This window comes from Eurytemora carolleeae, unplaced genomic scaffold (genome assembly GCF_000591075.1).
Source record: "Eurytemora carolleeae unplaced genomic scaffold, Eaff_2.0 scaffold499, whole genome shotgun sequence".
Taxonomy (NCBI): Eukaryota; Metazoa; Arthropoda; class Copepoda; order Calanoida; family Temoridae; genus Eurytemora; species Eurytemora carolleeae.
In genome coordinates, this window is record NW_019396389.1 from 218,868 (window position 1) to 238,934 (window position 20,067).

Sequence of the window (20,067 nt, forward strand, 5' to 3'; positions counted from 1 at the left end):
TGATCCTGGACTGATCTAAGGTCAGGGATCCATCAATAATCAAGGTTCCAGATCATGCGATGCTTCTATTCTGTGGTATTCTTCTCCATGCTTATACATAATACATGAAGGTTACAGGTTCAACTCCGGGAGGTATTAAAATTAAATGGAAGGATGGAAATAAATATTTCCGATATTGATCCAATCCTGGAAATTTAGAATATAGAATGTAAAAGTCATTTTTCCAAGGTTAAGGTACACGTGTTCTCTATTTCTTACCGCAAAGATTACAGAAATAAGATGAATTTTTTAGGTATAGGCGCAATTGTATTTATCTCAGGATTTACTATAGAGCTTGTATTTTTTAGGTATAGGCGCTTGTATTTCTCTCAGGATTTACTAAAGAGCTTGTATTTTTTAGGTATAGGCGCTTGCATTTCTCTCAGGATTTACTATTGAGCTTGTATTTTTTAGGTAAAGGCGCTTGCATTTCTCTCAGGATTTACTATAGAGCTTGTATTTTTTATGAATAGGCGCTTGCATTTCTCTCCAGATTTACTATAGAGCTTGTATTTTTTAGGTAAAGGCGCTTGTATTTCTCTCAGGATTTACTAAAGAGCTTGTATTTTTTAGGTATAGGCGCTTGCATTTCTCTCAGGATTTACTATAGAGCTTGTTTTTTTTTAAGTATAGGCGCTTGTATTTCTCTCAGGATTTACTATAGAGCTTGTATTTTTTAGGTATAGGCGCTTGCATTTCTCTCAGGATTTACTATAGAGTTTATATTTTTTAGGTAAAGGCGCTTGCATTTCTCTCAGGATTTACTATAGAGTTTGTATTTTTTAGGTAAAGGCGCTTGCATTTCTCTCAGGATTTAAAATGTATGTGTGTGTGTGGTATGAATCGTATTCATGTATAAAGTAAACTCTATAATCAATGTCTGACTAGTGGATTAGTTGGACTAGGACCATACAAAGATAAGAGTTTCAGCTTTCCACACTTTTATGTTTAACATTCAGTTCATATAGTAGTGACTGTTAGGTGATAATTGTAATTGTATAGAATACAGTATTTTAGTTGTTAAAGTGGTGTTTCTTAGTTATCATTGCTATTGTATAAATACAGTATTTACACTTCATATAGTGGTGTTTGCTAGTTATCATTGTTATTGTATAAAATACAATATTTACAGTTTATATAGTGGTGTTTGCTAGTTATTATTGTAATTGTATAAAATACAGTATTTACAGTTTATATAGTGGTGTTTGTTAGTTATCATTAGTGGTGTTTGTTAGTTATCATTGTAATTGTATAAAATACAGTATTTACAGTTTATATAGTAGTGTTTGTTAATTATCATTGTAATTGTATGAAATACGGTATTTACAGTTTATATAGTGGTGTTTGTTAGTTATCATTGTAATTGTATAAAATACAGTATTCACAGTTTATATAGTGGTGTTTCTTAGTTATCATTGTTATTGTATAAATACAGTATTTACACTTCATATAAGTGGTGTTTGCTAGTTATCATTGTAATTGTATAAAATACAGTATTCACAGTTTATATAGTGGTGTTTCTTAGTTATCATTGTTATTGTATAAATACAGTATTTACACTTCATATAGTGGTGTTTGCTAGTTATTATTGTAATTGTATAAAATACAGTATTCACAGTTTATATAGTGGTGTTTGTTAGTTATCATTGTTATTGTATAAAATACAGTTTTCACAGTTTATATAGTGGTGTTTGTTAGTTATCATTGTAATTGTATAAAATACAGTATTTACAGTTTATATAGTAGTGTTTGTTAGTGATCATTGTAATTGTATAAAATACAGTATTTACAGTTTAAATAGTGGTGTTTCTTAGTGATCATTGTAATTGTATGAAATACGGTATTAACAGTTTATATAATGGTGTTTGTTAGCTATCATTGTAATTGTATAAAATACAGTATTTACAGTTTAAATAAAGGTGTTTGTTAGTTATCATTGTAATTGTATAAAATACAGTATTTACAGTTTATATAGTGGTGTTTGTTAGTGATCATTGTAATTGTATAAAATACAGTATTTACATGTTTTATAGTGGTGCTAGTTAGTTATCATTGTTATTGTAAAAAATACAGTATTTAAAGTTCATTTTGATCTTTCATTTAAAATCCGTCAAAGATAGCATTTACTTTTTCAGATGAGTATTCCTTGAACCTGGAGAAGAGTATTCCTTTATTCCTTTAACCTGGAGAAGAGTATTCCTTTATTCCTTTAACCTGGAGAAGAGTATTCCTTGAACCTGGAGAAAAGTATTCCTTGAAGCTGGAGAAGAGTATTTATTCTTGAACCTGGAGAAAAGTATTCCTTGAAGCTGGAGAAGAGTATTTATTAAACCTGGAGAAACGTATTCCTTGAACCTGGAGAAGAGTATTCCTTGAACCTGGAGAAACGTATTCCTTGAACCTGGAGAAGAGTATTCCTTGAACCTGAAGAAGAGTATTCCTTGAACCTGAAGAAGAGTATTCCTTGAACCTGGAGAAGAGTTTTCTCTGAACCTGGAGAAGAGCATTCCTTGAATCTGGAGAAGAGTATTCCTTGAACCCGGAGAAGAGTATTCCTTGAACCTGAAAAATTGGATCGTAGTTAAACATTAATCTGAATATTCCACAAGAGACAAAAAGAACATTTAAATTTTGTGTCAGTGGATTTTCAATGAAGAGATCAGTTTAGGAACAGATTAAACAACGATTATGTCGTAATTTGAGTTGTTCAAATAACATTTTAACGTACTTGCTCCTAATTTTAATTCGTGATCTGATTAATTCCTCTTGAGTTTGTTCTCAGAGATTGCATGCTGCTTTAGAATCTTTAACTTGATATTCAGATAAAAGAAATCTTTTGAATAAATATGGATGAAAATTAAATAGAAAGAGAGTTTAAAAATTATTAAGATTAAACTCCTGAAGAGGGAAATAAACAGATTATTGCTTTAAGAAGGGATTAAACCATCAAAATGTCCTGCCTCTGTACTAATATAATTTCATTATCTATTTTCAATCTGTGAGTTTAGGATTAAGAAACTCTATCTGCTAGTTCCAAGATTAGTTGAAGAATGGGTTGGTTACTCAGTAAAGATGATATCAAAGGTTTCTTCCCTACTCCCTCCAGTGGGGTCGTCTTTCTTCTATACATGGCAATGTTCGTTTCACAGGGATTACTAGGTGATCAAATTTAACTTTAAAAATATTACACTTAGAAACCAAAAAAGAATTGTTCTGGTTTAGTTACGAGTTATTGTAAAGGATCAACTGAATATAGTTACAATGTTACAACTGTTTATGTTTTAGTTACGAGTTCTCGTAAAGAATCAACTGAATAAAGTTACAATTTTACAACGGTTTATATTTTAGTTACGAGTTCTCGTAAAGGATCAGCTGAATATAGTTACAATGTTACAACGGTTTATGTTTTAGTTACGAGTTCTCGTAAAGAATCAACTGAATAAAGTTACAATTTTACAACGGTTTATATTTTAGTTACGAGTTCTCGTAAAGGATCAGCTGAATATAGTTACAATGTTACAACGGTTTATGTTTTAGTTACGAGCTGAATATAGTTACAATGTTACAACGGTTTATGTTTTAGTTACGAGTTCTCGTAAAGGATCAACTGAATATAGTTACAATGTTACAACGGTGGTTCTACTCACAGAGATTCTGAAACTCATCCTTTCCGCTTCAGTATATATATCACAGTAAGAATTTTTAAAATAGTTTTTCAATATAAGTCTGAACTATAGCCAGGTACCGAATTTAATAAATTTAAGCTACGTCGCAGAACTACCTACTGTCGGTTCAAATTTAAACAACCGATTAAAAATTAAAGATTAAGGAAGAATTTAAATCTGTGCTTCAAATTTAACCGGCGCGGCGGCGCATGGCAGTTTAGAATTATTAAATTCAATCCTAGGGATATTAATTGATGGTCTTATACACTGTTTTCCCAAAATTCTACCGTTTTCAAATCTGATCTACTTCTTTAATATTTTCAAATCTGATCTACCTCTTTAATATTTTCAAATCTGATCTACCTATTTTCAAATCTGATCTACCTCTTTAATATTTTCTAATCTGATCTACCTCTTTAATATTTTCAAATCTGATCTACCTCTTTAATATTTTCAAATCTGATCTACCTCTTTAATATTTTTCATCGTTTTTTTGGAGCATTTTTTACGCGTATGAAAAATTCGAATAAAAATAAAATGTTGACTCAAGTTATGATTTTGCATAGTCCAACAAACATGAAACGCAGCTAGTGTATTTTAAACAGACCCATTTACTCGGAAGAACGATGGAATGTTTTGATTTATATAGAGAAAGTTTAGTTTTCAGGCAAAGCTGGGTTCCCAATCTAGTATACATATATTTAAGATTTGTATTTCTAGGAACAGTATACACTCCATGGTTCGGGTTATATCGGAGAACTTTTACATCCTCTTCCTTTATCTAGTTCCATCCTCTCTCTACTGTATCTACAACAACCTTGCGTTCTACTCCCTCTCCTACTTCAACCCGACCTCGTACTTCATGTTCATGCAGATCAGACTCATTCTCACAGGCTTCATATATCAGGTATAGAGTAGTACACACCGGACTAAGCAGAGTGAGCAGCATTCGAAATCATATTTGAAATCAAACGTGTTTTTGTTTTTAATTAAATAATCATTTACTTTACGGATTTGTTTATTTTATACATTTTCATTGAAAATGCATATGCCGACATAAAAGTATTTAAGAAAAAAGGCTAACAAATTATGTTTAATGGGTCAAATTGTAATCAAAAGTCACAGATTTCTTGAATATTGACAGAACTGTTATATCCACGTGAGTAGGTCGTCATTATAGTCTCATCCTTTGTGAGTACCCCTGTATACTTACAAGGATTATATACCAGGTATAGAGTATTAGGTCGTCATTATAGTCTCATCCTTTGTGAGTACCCCTGTATAATTACAAGGTTTATATACCAGGTATAGAGTTTTAGGTCGTCATTGAACTCTCATCCTTTGTGAGTACCCCTGTATACTTACAAGGTTTATATACCAGGTATAGAGTTTTAGGTCGTCATTGAACTCTCATCCTTTGTGAGTACCCCTGTATACTTACAAGGTTTATATACCAGGTATAGAGTATTAGGTCATCATTATAGTCTCATCCTTTGTGAGTACCCCTGTATACTTACAAGGTTAATTTACCAGGTATATTAAATGAGTTTTAGGTTTTAGAAGAAAAATCTCACAGGGCACAAACCTGGAAAAATGGGGTTTCTCAAAAAAAATTCTATTTATCTTGTTTTCAGGTTTTGTTCAAGAGAAAATTAAGTGGAATTCAATGGTTTTCTCTTGCTCTTCTTACTCTAGGTGGGATAAAATCACATCCATTATTAAATTATTATTATTATTATTATTATTATTATTATTATTATTATTATTATTATTATTATTATTATTATTATTATTATTATTATTATTATTATTATTATTATTATTATTATTATATTATTATTATTATTATTATTATTATTATTATTATTATTATTATTATTATTATTATTATTATTATTACTATCATTATTACTATTACTATTTTCATTAGATGACATGATATTAGGTTGTATGTTCCATGGTGCTGGTGGCGGAAACAGTGCTCTGGGTTTCGGTTCAGATAAAGATTCAATTTCAGCTCTAGGAGCTGGATTCTTCTTCATTTTTACTCAGGTATATTTAAAAAATGACTATAGGGCGCGTTGCATTATTCTTTTTGGAAACAATTGCTGATCTTTCTCCAAAAATTAACAGTAACCAAGAAATTGAGTCTTTGTCACTAATTCAAATTTTATTACCCCAATATATTTGATATTATTTGAAAATAGCTGAAGGGCCCGGCGTTGCCCGTGAAAAAAAATTTTTTTTTTAAATTTTTGAAAAAAAAATATTTTTAAAAAAATGTTTTGAAAAAAAAATCTTTTTTTTTGCCTGTAACACCCCCGGCCACCCGTAAGTGTCTACAAAAAATTTCAGCCCAATTGGTCCAGCTGTTTAGCCGGCCATAGGCAACATATACACATATACACGAATGTCTTTTTTTATTATATAGATAACAGAATTTATAGTTTAAAATATCTAAGGTCTACAAAATTTGGTTGCAAGGTTATTGTGATAGAAAATCAGAGTTTGTGGTAAAGTTTTAATGTCTTCGCAGATTTTCCTGTTTTCATTGACGGATTTCCACATTTTTTTTAAAGGATTAAAATGATTTTGTGTTTTTTTTTTGTATTCTGACCGGCTATACACCTTCTATGGGGTAATGTGAGTTACAAACAAAAAAAAGAATATTAATTACTTTGATAAGGATTATCTATTATCTTTGATGATGATTATCCATGACAAGACAACCAATAAAAGTAGTAAAGTCATCTCTATTTGTTTGTCTGTTTGCATGTTCAATCATAACTTAAGAACCCCTTGACCAATTTAGACTTGGTATAAAAGGTTTAAGTTGGTTATTAATTTTTCAATGAAAACGGGGGGCTTCAAGCTAGTTGCGAATATTTCAATGAAAACTGGGGTTTTCAAGCTTATTGCGAATATTTCAATGAAAACTGTGGTTTTCAATCTAGTTGCGAATATTTCAATGAAAACTGGGGTTTTCAAGCTAGTTGCGAATATTTCAATGAAAACTGTGGTTTTCAATCTAGTTGCGAATATTTCAATGAAAACTGGGGTTTTCAAGCTAATTGCGAATATTTCAATGAAAACTGTGGTTTTCAAGCTAGTTGCGAATATTTCAATGAAAACCGGGGTTTTCAATCTAGTTGCAAATATTTCAATGAAAACTGGGGTTTTCAAGCTAGTTGCGAAAATTTCAATGAAAACTGGTGTGTTTCAATCTTGTTGCGAATATTTCAATGTTAACTGGGGTTTTCAAGCTAGTTGCGAATATTTCAATGAAAACTGGGGTTTCCAAGCTAGTTACGAATTTTTTAATGAAAACTGGGGTTTTCAATCTAGTTGCGAATATTTCAATGAAAACTGGTGTGTTTCAATCTTGTTGCGAATATTTCAATGTTAACTGGGGTTTCCAAGCTAGTTGCGAATATTTCAATGAAAACTGGGGTTTTCAATCTAGTTGCGAATATTTCAATGAAAACTGGGGTTTTCAATCTAGTTGCGAATATTTCAATGAAAACTGGGGTTTTCAAGCTAGTTACGAATATTTCAATGAAAACTGGTGTGTTTCAATCTAGTTGCGAATATTTCAACGAAAACTGGGGTTTTTAAGCTAGTTGCGAATAGTTCATTGAAAACTGGGATATAAAGCTAGTTGCGAATATTATGCTTATTGTTTAGGTTATGTGCAGTGTGTTTGCTGGAGTCTACAACGAATATATAATAAAAGGTTAGAGTCCAGACATCTTAAATCTATTTATGTGTTATTAAATGATAATTATCTATTTCATAATATCTATTCAAATAATCTAAGTTTGAAATATCAAAGTTCACACCGTCAGGTTGCAAATATATAGGGATGCACAAATTCGAGTTTGTGGCAAAAACTTAATTACTTTATTAAATCAATATTAAATTAAAAAACTTTAATGATAACAAATATTAAAAACAATAGTTTTTTCCCTTCGTTTGCTAACAATAATTAATTTATCAGGAGAAGGTTCTGGAGTTGATATTATGATCCAGAACGTATTTATGTATCTAGATTCCATCCTCTGTAATCTTATCCTACTCGGAGCTAAGGTAAACAATTTATCCTACTCTGAGCTAAGGTCATGAACTTATTCTACGCAGAGCTAAGGTTAGGAACTTATCCCATCTGATAAAGAACCTTCCTACATGGACTTATCCCACCCAAGGAATATATAAGGAACTTATCCCACCTGGAGCGAAGGTACGGAAGTTATCCGAACTGAAGCTAAGGTAAGGAACTTATCCTACCTGGAGCTAAGGTACGGAAGTTATCCCAACTAAAGCTAAGGTAAGGAACTTATCCTACTTGGAGCTAAGGTTTAGAAGTAGTCCCAACTAAAGCAAATATAAGGAACTTATCCTACCTGGAGCTAAAGTTTAGAAGTAGTCCCAACTAAAGCAAATATAAGGAACTTATCCTACCTGGACAACTAAAGCAAATATAAGGAACTTATCCTACCTGGAGCTAAAGTTTAGAAGTAGTCCCAACTAAAGCAAATATAAGGAACTTATCCTACCTGGAACTAAGGTTTAGAAGTAGTCCCAACTAAAACAAATATAAGGAACTTATCCTACCTGGAGCTAAGGTTTAGAAGTAGTCCCAACTAAAGCTAAAGAAAGGATATACAACTAAACCATGATATAAGTATATATTCTAGGGTGAGATAATCTCTGCTTTATCTCCTGATTCTCTGGGTTCAGTACTCCAGGTTCTAGTTCTAGCTCTAGTGATAAACAACGCAGTTCTCGGTATCATCACCAGCTTGTTCCTCAAGAAATTAAACTCTATCGTGAAAGCGTTTGCGTCTGCTCTGGAACTTGTGTTGACCGCTCTACTCAGCGTTCCTATATTAGGTAATAATCTTGTTTTCTTGGTTATCAACATGGAATATTGATTATATATCATTTATTTATATGTATACCATCGAGAACAATGCTTTTAACAGATGATACCATTTTTAGTTGTTTAAGTGTTATCACATTTTAGAGCTCAAAATCACGTTGTCCTTCAAGGGAATATTAATCTTGAAGGATTCACAATAGTACCCATAAAAGCTTTGTCTGTACTACAATGATTTTGTTTTTGAAAACTATTAATTTTCATTGGTGGCTTCTTTGCATTTTTTACTTCAGAAACAATGAAGGAATTAAACATTTTTTAAGTTTGAGAAAAACAACGTTATCTTATCATTGATCGTAAATCATGCATTTTACTCTTTAAAATACGTAACGTGACGTTTAACCCCACATCCCCTGAATTAACGTGTTTTATTTCAGGAATTCCTCTGAGCTTAGAAACAGTTATCGCTATTTTGATAATATCTGCTGCAGTGATAACTTATGTAAAAAATCCTATAAAAGAGCAGACAGCTAAACCTGTAGATGAGAGTAAAGTGTGAATAAAGATATATTAAGAAAAAAAAAAAAATTTTGTTTGCAATTTATATTAATTAAAAATATAAATAAAAAATAAATGTAAAAATAAACACTTTTCATTTTCATCTCACAGTAGCTCTTGAAAAAACCTAATTTTAAAGGGATTGTAAGCGTAATTTCCAATCACCCTGGAAAGATGGCACCTTTGCCTGATCAAGTATGAATTATATCAATGTTTTTGTTTCTTTAAACTGTTTATTTTCATTGCGGTCTCTCGTCAATCAATCGTTAGTTTCTCATTTTATCTGATTTTTATTTACTTTACACATAATTTGTGAAAAATGTGGCAATTGTCAAAATTAAATTGATATTTAATAAAAATGCCTCAAATAAGTGCCCCAAACTTAGTGCCTTACAAGGTTATAATGCAAGAAAATTTATTTCAGAGGTGTACGCATCTTTTGTAGTGCAGTGTATTGTGACACCGCCTGACATGGGATCCATCTTTCACATAAAAAATCAATGAAATATTCTGGACATAGGAAACTATTCTGTGAATTATCAAAATTAAATTATTTTATCCTCCTCTGATACTGAACGAACACTGATGCATCTCTTCTTGTTTACAAATTCCGCCCAGAGAGAACTGGTTTCAATATGTAGGCAGAGTATACGCAACTGCAATAAACTTTCCTTAAATTATAACCTTGGTGAATTGTAAGATTTGCTTTATCCTGCACACTAAACAATTGAACAGTGGATTGTGAAGTATATATGTATTTAAAATAAAAAAATTCTCATTTGATTTTGTGCTTTGATCTCTTGAATGAATGGGGATGGGATGGGGACGCGGGGGGGGAATGTGAATTCTGGGACAACTAGCATAGAAAATCATGGAATTGAAATTACTCATAAAACCTCAATTAAAATTGAAAATTTTAAACCAATGCACATTTTGTAGGCCTTTTTTTTTTATAAAACTAGGTGACCAAGAAACCCACAAAAACGTTGTTTTTCTTAGGGTCACCCTGTAAATAAAATATAAATGTTTCTAGTACTGATGTGTATACTTGAAGATACATTACACATCCATCAAACTTCTCAATTTATCAGCGAACATCTTAATATGGATACTTTTCAATCAACACCAACAACTCATTCTAAATCAATTTAAAGGGACTGTAAACAAATCTGAATATCTAAATAAAGGGACTGTAAACAAATCTGAATATCTGAATAAAGGGACTGTAAACAAATCTGAATATGTAAATAAAGGGACTGTAAACAAATCTGAATATCCGAATAAAGGGACTGTAAACAAATCTGAATATCTGAATAAAGGGACTGTAAAAAAATCTGAATATCGAATAAAGGGACTGTAAACAAATCTGAATATCTGAATAAAGGGACTGTAAACAAATCTGAATATCGAATAAAGGGACTGTAAACAAATCTAAATATGTAAATAAAGGAACTGTAAACAAATCTGAATATCTGAATAAAGGGACTAAACAAATCTGAATATCGAATAAAGGGACTGTAAACAAATCTAAATATGTAAATAAAGGGACTGTGAACAAATCTGAATATCTGAATAAAGGGAATGTAAACAAATCTGAATATCGAATAAAGGGACTGTAAACAAATCTGAATATGTAAATAAAGGGACTGTAAACAAATCTGAATATCTGAATAAAGGGACTGTAAACAAATCTGAATATCAAATAAAGGGACTGTAAACAAATCTGAATATGTAAATAAAGGGACTGTAAACAAATCTGAATATCTGAATAAAGGGACTGTAAACAAATCTGAATATCAAATAAAGGGACTGTAAACAAATCTGAATATCAAATAAAGGGACTGTAAACAAATCTGAACATCAAATAAAGGGACTGTAAACAAATCCGAATATATAAATAAAGGGACTGTAAACAAATCTGAATATCAAAATAAAGGGACTGTAAACAAATCTGAATAAATAAATAAAGGGACTGTAAACAAATCTGAATATCTGAATAAAGGGACTGTAAACAAATCTCAATATCAAATAAAGGGACTGTAAACAAATCTGAATATCTAAATAAAGGGACTATGCATAAACTTCTATAATCGGATAAAGGTTGTGTCATAAGTTTATAAATATTAAATAAAAAAAATGTAAACAATAAAACGTTTGAATTATTTATCTATGCTTTACGGTCATTGAAAACCTTTCAAAGCAAATCGAAACATTTAAATATTTAGATGTTTGCAAAATTATAATATTCAAATATTTAGTTATTTGCAAAACTATAATATTCAAATATTTAGATGTTTGCAAAATTATAATATTCAATATTTAGATGTTTGCAAAATTAAAATATTCAAATATTTAGATGTTTGCAAAATTAAAATATTCAAATATTTAGATGTTTGCAAAATTAAAATATTCAAATATTTAGATATTTGGAAAATTAATTGTTAAGTTAATGTCTAAAGTCCAAGGAATCATCTCAAAAAACCGGATTTAGAATTAAAATATTATTTCAAAATTAATGTTATTACTTAAAGGGTTACCCACAAAGGATGAGATTAAAATGACGACCTTAAACAAGATTACAGCTACTGGAAGCCATTAATTTATAAAAGAAGGTTAAATAAATTCTGTACCGTCCTTTCTGAGAGATCTTTGTTATATCTTACATTTTTTTGTATTGTTTTTGTTTGTAACTGTTATGATTGACATTTCTCTGATTATATTCAGGGCTAATTTTTAGAGTTATAGCAGCTACAAATTAGAAACCCCTGAGCGACGTTACTATTGAACGAAGACGACTTTAGTTCCGTTTTATTTTGGTTATAACTGCAAAATGCGAGATTTGCTGACCCACTTAATTTTCCTAATGAGAAAGTAAACACATGATATCTTTTTTAAATTAAAATTTCATTAATCTCCATCACACGTCTAGTTTTAGTAAATTTATAATCTCAATTCTGATTGACGCACTTCTTTTAGAAAATTTCTTTAAAAATGTTAGATTCAGCGTTTTCTGCCGATCGCTCATTGAGGTCATACTGGGTTTCAGATTTTTAATCTGATTAATACTAAAGTGTACAAAACTCGATCACCTTATGCAAGACATTCATTTGCGTCAATTTATGAGATTCCAGCCTCCTGCGTATGGAAAAGAATCCTCCGAATGGGTCAGCCCGCTACGCCTAGACGCTCTTGCGTTGCAGAAAAAGTGTCTGCGTAGGACGAGGGCTCGGCAGTATTTAAGCAGAATGCCGCGGGATTGGTTCAACTGGGCATCTAAGGTTGACAACAGAACATTGTCTCAAATAGATTTCAACCAACTTGATAAAACCAACTGCAGGGATAAAAGATTACTTTTAGTTAGTATTTTTAACTTTTTTTAATGATATTAAACTCAAGAATATGAAAACAACGTAAACCCTATCTGGCCTAGGGGGGTCAGTTTGGCCCCCCCCCCCCATATTGTTTTTTTTGCGATAACTCAAAAAGTGTTTGAGCTGGGAAGCTCAAATTTTCTGGCTTTTCTAACTAACACATGCCCCCCCACTTAAGGCTAAAAGCTGCGCTTTTATATTTACTACCTAAGTCCTCAGGTATACTGGCTATATGCCTTAGTTTACCTATAGCAGACTATCTATATTTAGACCTACTTCCAGTCATGAGATTTCAGCATTTTATAGCTCTTTAAAGTGAATTTGCACATTTTCAGTTTTTGCATATTTAAATTCGCGGTGTCAAGGACTTTTCAAAAATGTATAATTTGTTGCAATTTGCAAAACTTTTTTGCACATTTTTTGCTTAATAACTAGATTTCGCAAGACATATTTGGATCTTTGCAAATTTGCCATTTTATTTGCAGATTATTGAGGTAGAGCCCAAGGGCTTTCTAAAAACTTAACAAATGTTATAGATTTGTATCACAATAAGAAAATAGATAAGGGGGGGGGGGCAGGCAGCAGGCAGCTAGTCAGTGAACCAGACGTCAGGCTAAATAGGTTTAAATCAATCTTATGTGTATTTGTTGTTGTTATAAACAGGATTGGTTTACACGTAGCTTGAAAACCAACCAGTGATTATTTCAAATTTAAATTTTAATTTCTTACAATACTTTAACCCTATTCTAGTTTAATTAATTAGACTGGATCAGGTTTTTTTGCCTCAAAATCTATTTGCTAGTTACACATCTTTAGTTTGATATAGCAAAGAACTGCAACATCAAACTGAAAAGATATGATGATTAGGTGATATGAGTATGAAGCGAGTAATCAGAATCTTTTCAAGGCAAAATAAAAAACAGTTTTTTTATGAGGGTAAATTTTACAGATAGTTTTCATACTAAAAATAAAAAAAATAAAATTTGTTGGAACTTTTTAGGGTAGAATTTTGGTATACAACAATATTTCAAAACAAAATTCATGATTGTATGGGTAAACTTTTTGACAGTCGTTTTTCTCCTTAACCGCGTTCTGAAAACATTAAATGTAAGAGAAATTTCTAAAACTTTATTTAATCTTTATCAAAGAAGCATCAATTTGGGAATACAGACAAACAACTCAAGAATTCTGAGTCAAGAACAAATATTAAATTCTTTAAAAGCACGAGAGGAATGCGGTAGTACCAGCCTAGATCTCACATTTCAAAAGATAATACGCCTGAACCCTCCCACCTCAGGTTTAGTAATGGGTGTAGATTCTGAAACTAAGGCCGAGGATGAATCTAGAAACGGTTTAAGCTCCTGGTATGACAGGCTACGCTGTGACCCTGCAAGTTTATCTTCCTCCGTCAGATCTTCATTCTCCGGAGCCAGTAGTAGCAGGACGGTTAGTGAGTGTGATCATGGTATTCCGGTAGAGATCCTTGCTGATATATTAGTAGACGAAGATGAGGAGGTGGAGGAGGAAACTGTAGAGGGGGAGGATGCAAGCAGGCTCCTGGAGAACTGGATAAATAACATCAAGGATATAACCCAAGATCCGTTCCAGGATCAACACGGACAGGATCCAAGTGCAGTTAATCCCAGAACTGCTGTTCGGATTGATCCCTACCATGGATTCAGCTGGAGAAATAAGGACGCATTCAACATAACCTGGAACGGTTCGGAGGATACTAGCAAGATGTTCCAGGGCCGAGGGGTTGTTGCATTCGAGGACGGAGGAGAAATCGGAGGCATCTGGAAGGATGGTGTTAGATACGGCAAGTGCAGCACTGTCTGCCCTGGTAAGGGAATCACCCAACTTATTGGAAACTATAAGAACAATAAGCTCTGCGGAGTTGGGAAGGTTTTCCTGGAGAATGGAGACATCATTGAAGCGGAGTTTAGGTACATTTTATCTTTCTCTAAGAGACTTTCGACGTAAGCGACCCCCCCCCCCCCAATTAAGGAGAGTGGCATATCCGACCCTTTAAACCTTTAAGCAAAAGATATCGTGTTTGTCTATCTTAAAAGCTTTGAATTCTGTATTCGCTGTTCCTTAGAAAACACAATTGTAGAAAAGTATCATTTTTTGGATAGAAAAACAAGAATATGCAACATTTCTGTACAAACAAAGGTATACAAGGTTCCCATCGAGGATGCCCATCTTTCCCTTTCATGTAAACTGGAGAGAGATAATGAATAAATGAAAAAATTATTGATTTTAGAGATGGATGTTTCAACGGTTTAGCGAGAATAATGAATGATTATAAGGAGGTTTCCTGGGTTGGACGGTATAAAGGAGGTAGAGAGACCGGACCCTGCTGGAGCTTCAGGTATAAAGGAGGTAGAGAGACAGGACCCTGCTGGAGCTTCAGGTATAAAGGAGGTAGAGAGACCGGACCCTGCTGGAGCTTCAGGTATAGAGGAAGTAGAGAGACAGGACCCTGCTGAAGCTTCAGGTATAAAGGAGGTAAAGAGACCGGACCCTGCTGGAGCTTCAGGTATAGAGGAAGTAGAGAGACCGGACCCTGCTGGAGCTTCAGGTAAAAAGGAGGTAGAGTGACCTGACCCTGCTGGAGCTTCAGGTATACAGGAGGTAGAGAGACAGGACCCTGCTGGAGCTTCAGGTATAAAGGAGGTAGAGAGACAGGACCCTGCTGAAGCTTCAGGTATAAAGAAGGAAGAGAGACAGGACCCTGCTGGAGCTTCAGGTATAAAGGAGGTAAAGAGACCGGACCCTGCTGGAGCTTCAGGTATAAAGGAGGTAGAGAGACAGGACACTGCTGGAACTTCAGGTATAATGGAGGGATCCTGCTGGAGCTTCAGGTATAAAGGAGGTAAAGAGACAGGACCCTGCTGGAGCTCCATGTATAATGGAGGTAGAGAGAAAGGATCCTGCTTCAGGTCTACAGGAGGTAGGAGAAGGTTTAAACTGTGATTTTTATAGATTGAGTTAGTATTTTTTACTTATCTTGTGAATGTAATGACTTGATCTTTAAAACAATTATTTCCATATTCAAGGCTTGCAATGAAAAGATGATGAAAAGATGATGAGTAAATTAGAGTTTCTTTGTCCTTGCTTTTTATACCTCCAATGCATATTGTTATGTCTAGGTTGGGCGGAGGATGTATAACAGGAGAGGTTGATGAGTTAGGCCGGTTAACTGGAGATAACCTAGTTTATATCTACCCAGACTTTAAAACCTGTCTCCAGGGTAGGTTCAAGGACGGACAGTTTATCTCCGGACACCAAACTTCATTGAAAACCGTCTCCATCAGAAAGGTAAAAAGGATTAATCAAAAATCTATTTTTATTATTTTATATGAAATATTTGTGTTGGTTAGGGGTTGGCTGAGATAACTGTAAACCCTAGCTGGGGTCCGGAGCTAGAGTTTTCTCCTTCAACCACTGAGATGATTTGTAAAAACCTTCTCCAGGTACAAAATATAGATCATTTAATGTAATTAACATCATTATTATTGTTAAATTATCGCTATCATGTCATTATTATTATTATTGTTTCGCTACTTAGCGATTTTCCTAAAGACCTAATGAAATCTTTATAAGTACCGAGTGGTAATTCTCTGGACAGGATTGTAAGAGGGGGGGGCAGGCAGCAGGCAGCTAGTCAGTGAACCAGACGTCAGGCTAAATAGGTTTAAATCAATCTTATGTGTATTTGTTGTTGTTATAAACAGGATTGGTTTACACGTAGCTTGAAAACCAACCAGTGATTATTTCAAATTTAAATTTTAATTTCTTACAATACTTTAACCCTATTCTAGTTTAATTAATTAGACTGGATCAGGTTTTTTTGCCTCAAAATCTATTTGCTAGTTACACATCTTTAGTTTGATATAGCAAAGAACTGCAACATCAAACTGAAAAGATATGATGATTAGGTGATATGAGTATGAAGCGAGTAATCAGAATCTTTTCAAGGCAAAATAAAAAACAGTTTTTTTATGAGGGTAAATTTTACAGATAGTTTTCATACTAAAAATAAAAAAAATAAAATTTGTTGGAACTTTTTAGGGTAGAATTTTGGTATACAACAATATTTCAAAACAAAATTCATGATTGTATGGGTAAACTTTTTGACAGTCGTTTTTCTCCTTAACCGCGTTCTGAAAACATTAAATGTAAGAGAAATTTCTAAAACTTTATTTAATCTTTATCAAAGAAGCATCAATTTGGGAATACAGACAAACAACTCAAGAATTCTGAGTCAAGAACAAATATTAAATTCTTTAAAAGCACGAGAGGAATGCGGTAGTACCAGCCTAGATCTCACATTTCAAAAGATAATACGCCTGAACCCTCCCACCTCAGGTTTAGTAATGGGTGTAGATTCTGAAACTAAGGCCGAGGATGNTTTATTATTATGATCTTTAAATTACCTTTATTTTCAGTATTATTATTATTATTTTTATTATTATTCCTATTTTGTTGTTAAGGCTGAACCGTATGAGTTGAACACAGTTGAGATCCGTCCTAGTTTAGCTGGAGCTGGAGATGGATTGTATGCTAGGAGAGACCTCAACCCTAAAACTGTGGTTGCATTCTATAACGGAGTTAGGATACCTAAAGAGGTTGGTTCAGATACCCCCCTCCTTAAAACATAAGTTGCATCCATATTACATAATAACCTTGATTCTTAATGAAGTTGGTTTTTGATTCAGGGTAACCCCCCACCCTCTCCCCGTAAGTTAAAAATTAAAATATATCAAACATAATAGAACTGAACAAAAACCTAATTAAATTGAATCAAACCGAATTAAAATGTTTGAAATATAATTATACTGATTAAAACTGGATAAAACCAGATCTAACAAAATCTAACTAGTTATACTTATAACAAGATCCAACTGGATCAAACTACATTAAACAATATCTAACTCTATCAAACTGAATCTAACTGATTAAAAATTAAGACTGGATAAAACCAGGTCTAACAAAATCTAACTAGATATAACAAGATCCAACTGGATCAAACCAGATTAAACAAGAGATAACCAGATCAAACTGAATCTAACTGATTAAAAATTTAAACTAAATTAAAGGATCTAACTATGATTTGTTTAGAAGACGGATGAGGATGAAACTTGGGAGGATTGTTCCTACAGGATATTCCTGAACCCCGAGGGAGAAGAGGATTCTTCGGAGAGGATGGATATACCTATTCCGTTCAGGGATATAAACAAGTAGGTTTCTCTCAGGGATATAAACCTGTATTTGACTCAAGGATATAATTAGATAGGATTCCTCTTAGAGATATAAAAAAGTATGATTCCTTTCAGGGGTATGAACAAGTAGGGTTCCTCTCAGGGATGTAAACAAGTAGGGTTCTTTTCAGGGATATTTAAACATGTAGGGATATATCAAGAAGGGTTCCCTCAGGAATATAAAAAAAGTAGGTTTCTCTCAGGGATATAAAAAGTAGATTGAGTTTCAGGGACATAAAGAAGTAGGTTTCCTCTCATGAATATAAACATGTAGGGTTTCTCTCATCGATATAAACAAGTAAGGGTTTCTGTCAGGGATTAAAACAATAATATTACTCCAGGTACTGTGCTACACTGGCGCACAAAGTAAACCATTCCTTCCAACCAAACTGTGAGTTTGGAATCTATCAGCATCCTCTCTACGGAACAGTTCCTTGTGTTACTACAAATCATAAGTGAAGGTGGAATGTAAATTACAAGGGGTGTAAATTATCAAAGAAGGTGGAGTGTAAATTACAAGGAGTGTAAATTATGAAAGAAGGTGGAGTGTAGATTACAAGGAGTGTAAATTATGAAAGAAGGTGGAGTGTAGATTACAAGGGGTGTAAATTATGAAAGAAGGTGGAGTGTAGATTACAAGGGGTGTAAATTATGAAAGAAGGTGGAGTGTAGATTACAAGGGGTGTAAATTATGAAAGAAGGTGGAGTGTAGATTACAAGGGGTGTAAATTATGAAAGAAGGTGGAGTGTAGATTACAAGGGGTGTAAATTATGAAAGAAGGTGGAGTGTAGATTACAAGGGGTGTAAATTATGAAAGAAGGTGGAGTGTAGATTACAAGGGGTGTAAATTATGAAAGAAGGTGGAGTGTAGATTACAAGGGGTGTAAATTATGAAAGAAGGTGGANGACAGATTCAGGACTGCAGCTAGAAGCAGTTCTAGGACAGATTCAGGACTGCAGCTAGAAGCAGTTCTAGGACAGATTCAGGACTGAAGCTAGAAGCAGTTCTAGGACAGATAAAGGGATGGCTAGGGGATTAATACTGTTCTAGGACATATAATGGGATGGGTTGCTTTAGGGGCTAAATACAGATCAGATTATGGGCCGGCTAGGGGCTGAAGAAGAACAGATTACGGACCGGCTAGGGGCTAAATAATGTGCAGATCAGATTAAGGGCTGGCTAGGGGCTAAAAACAGATCAGATTAAGGGCCGGCTAGGGGGTAAATACTGATGAGATTAAGGATTATTTTGTTCAGGTGTGTAAAGACGAGGAATTAACCTGTTACTACAAGTATGCTCTCTGTGACTGTCCAGAATGGTATGCGCAGCTTTGGGAGACTTACGGAAGTCTTACGAAAACCTAACCTTTGGGAGACAGACCCAACCAACTTTGAGATACAACAGAAGAAACTGATAATCCAGCTTTTAGAGACATACGGAGAACTTACAGAACCTAACCAGTTTTGAGTAGTACCTGCGGAGCAATTAATTAAACCTTACCAGCTTTTATAGACATACAGAGAACTTAATAAAACTTACCAACTTTGAGAAACAAACGGAGAACTTAATCAAATCTAACCAGCTCGACGGAAAACCTACAGTGAAACCCTTAATAACGAATACATCGAAAGAATTCATCAAATGTCGTATTCTTCACTTTCTGACAATTGGAATGTTGCAGATATTTAGTTTTTTAATTAAATTATTATATGGAGCATTTTAAAACTGTTCCCGCATATTCATGGCTATTTATTTATTTTCGCAAATACTGAAATTTACGTAATATAGTACAAAACTCATTGAAAAATTGTCAAGACGACATTTAATAAATTCTTCCGATGTATTCGTTATTAAGGGTTTCACTGTACGAAAACCTAACCAGCTTTGAAAGACATATGGATAACTTGATAAAACCTAACTGCAGCTGGGTGAGACCTACGGAGAGCATAATCAAACCTAACTGCAGCTGGGGGTGATCTACGGAGAACTCAATCAAACCTAACTGCAGTTTGGGGAGACCTACGGAGAACTAAATCAAACCTAACTGCAGTTTGGGGAGACCTTACGGAGAACTAAATCAAACCTAACTGCAGTAATGGGGAGACCTACGGAGAACTAAATAAAACCTAACTGCAGTTTGGAGAGCCTTTACGGAGAATTTAATCAAATCTATCTGGAGCTTGGGGAGGCCTACGGAGAACTTAATCAAATCTAACTGGAGCTTGGGGAGGCCTACGGAGAACTTAATCAAACCTAAATGGAGCTTGGGGGTTTATTTAGCTCCCAGCA

General features: G+C 33.5%; 2 protein-coding genes across 3 annotated transcripts; both read left to right on the forward strand.

Moving 5' to 3' along the window:
• The first annotated feature begins 934 nt into the window (after positions 1-934).
• LOC111702281 (UDP-galactose transporter senju) lies at positions 935-9,212 on the forward strand. The gene is made up of 11 exons (XM_023473923.1): positions 935-1,020; positions 2,175-2,707; positions 3,048-3,198; positions 3,623-3,731; positions 4,425-4,611; positions 5,339-5,399; positions 5,650-5,756; positions 7,389-7,437; positions 7,702-7,790; positions 8,399-8,594; positions 9,018-9,212. The coding sequence occupies exons 3-11, from the start codon at positions 3,090-3,092 to the stop codon at positions 9,137-9,139; spliced, it is 1,029 nt and encodes a 342-aa protein (XP_023329691.1). The 5' UTR covers positions 935-1,020; positions 2,175-2,707; positions 3,048-3,089; the 3' UTR covers positions 9,140-9,212.
• Positions 9,213-12,368: 3,156 nt separating this feature from the next.
• LOC111702283 (histone-lysine N-methyltransferase SETD7) lies at positions 12,369-19,330 on the forward strand. Of its 2 annotated transcripts, none has more exons than XM_023473925.1 (8): positions 12,369-12,475; positions 13,658-14,455; positions 14,776-14,883; positions 15,665-15,833; positions 15,896-15,988; positions 17,009-17,143; positions 17,637-17,755; positions 18,118-19,330. In XM_023473925.1, exons 1-8 carry the CDS (start codon positions 12,384-12,386, stop codon positions 18,233-18,235), a joined length of 1,632 nt encoding a protein of 543 aa, XP_023329693.1. In that variant the 5' UTR covers positions 12,369-12,383; the 3' UTR covers positions 18,236-19,330. The 2 variants fall into 2 exon arrangements, with proteins under 2 accessions (XP_023329693.1, XP_023329694.1); XM_023473926.1 differs by having other exon boundaries at positions 13,661-14,455.
• Positions 19,331-20,067: the final 737 nt, after the last annotated feature.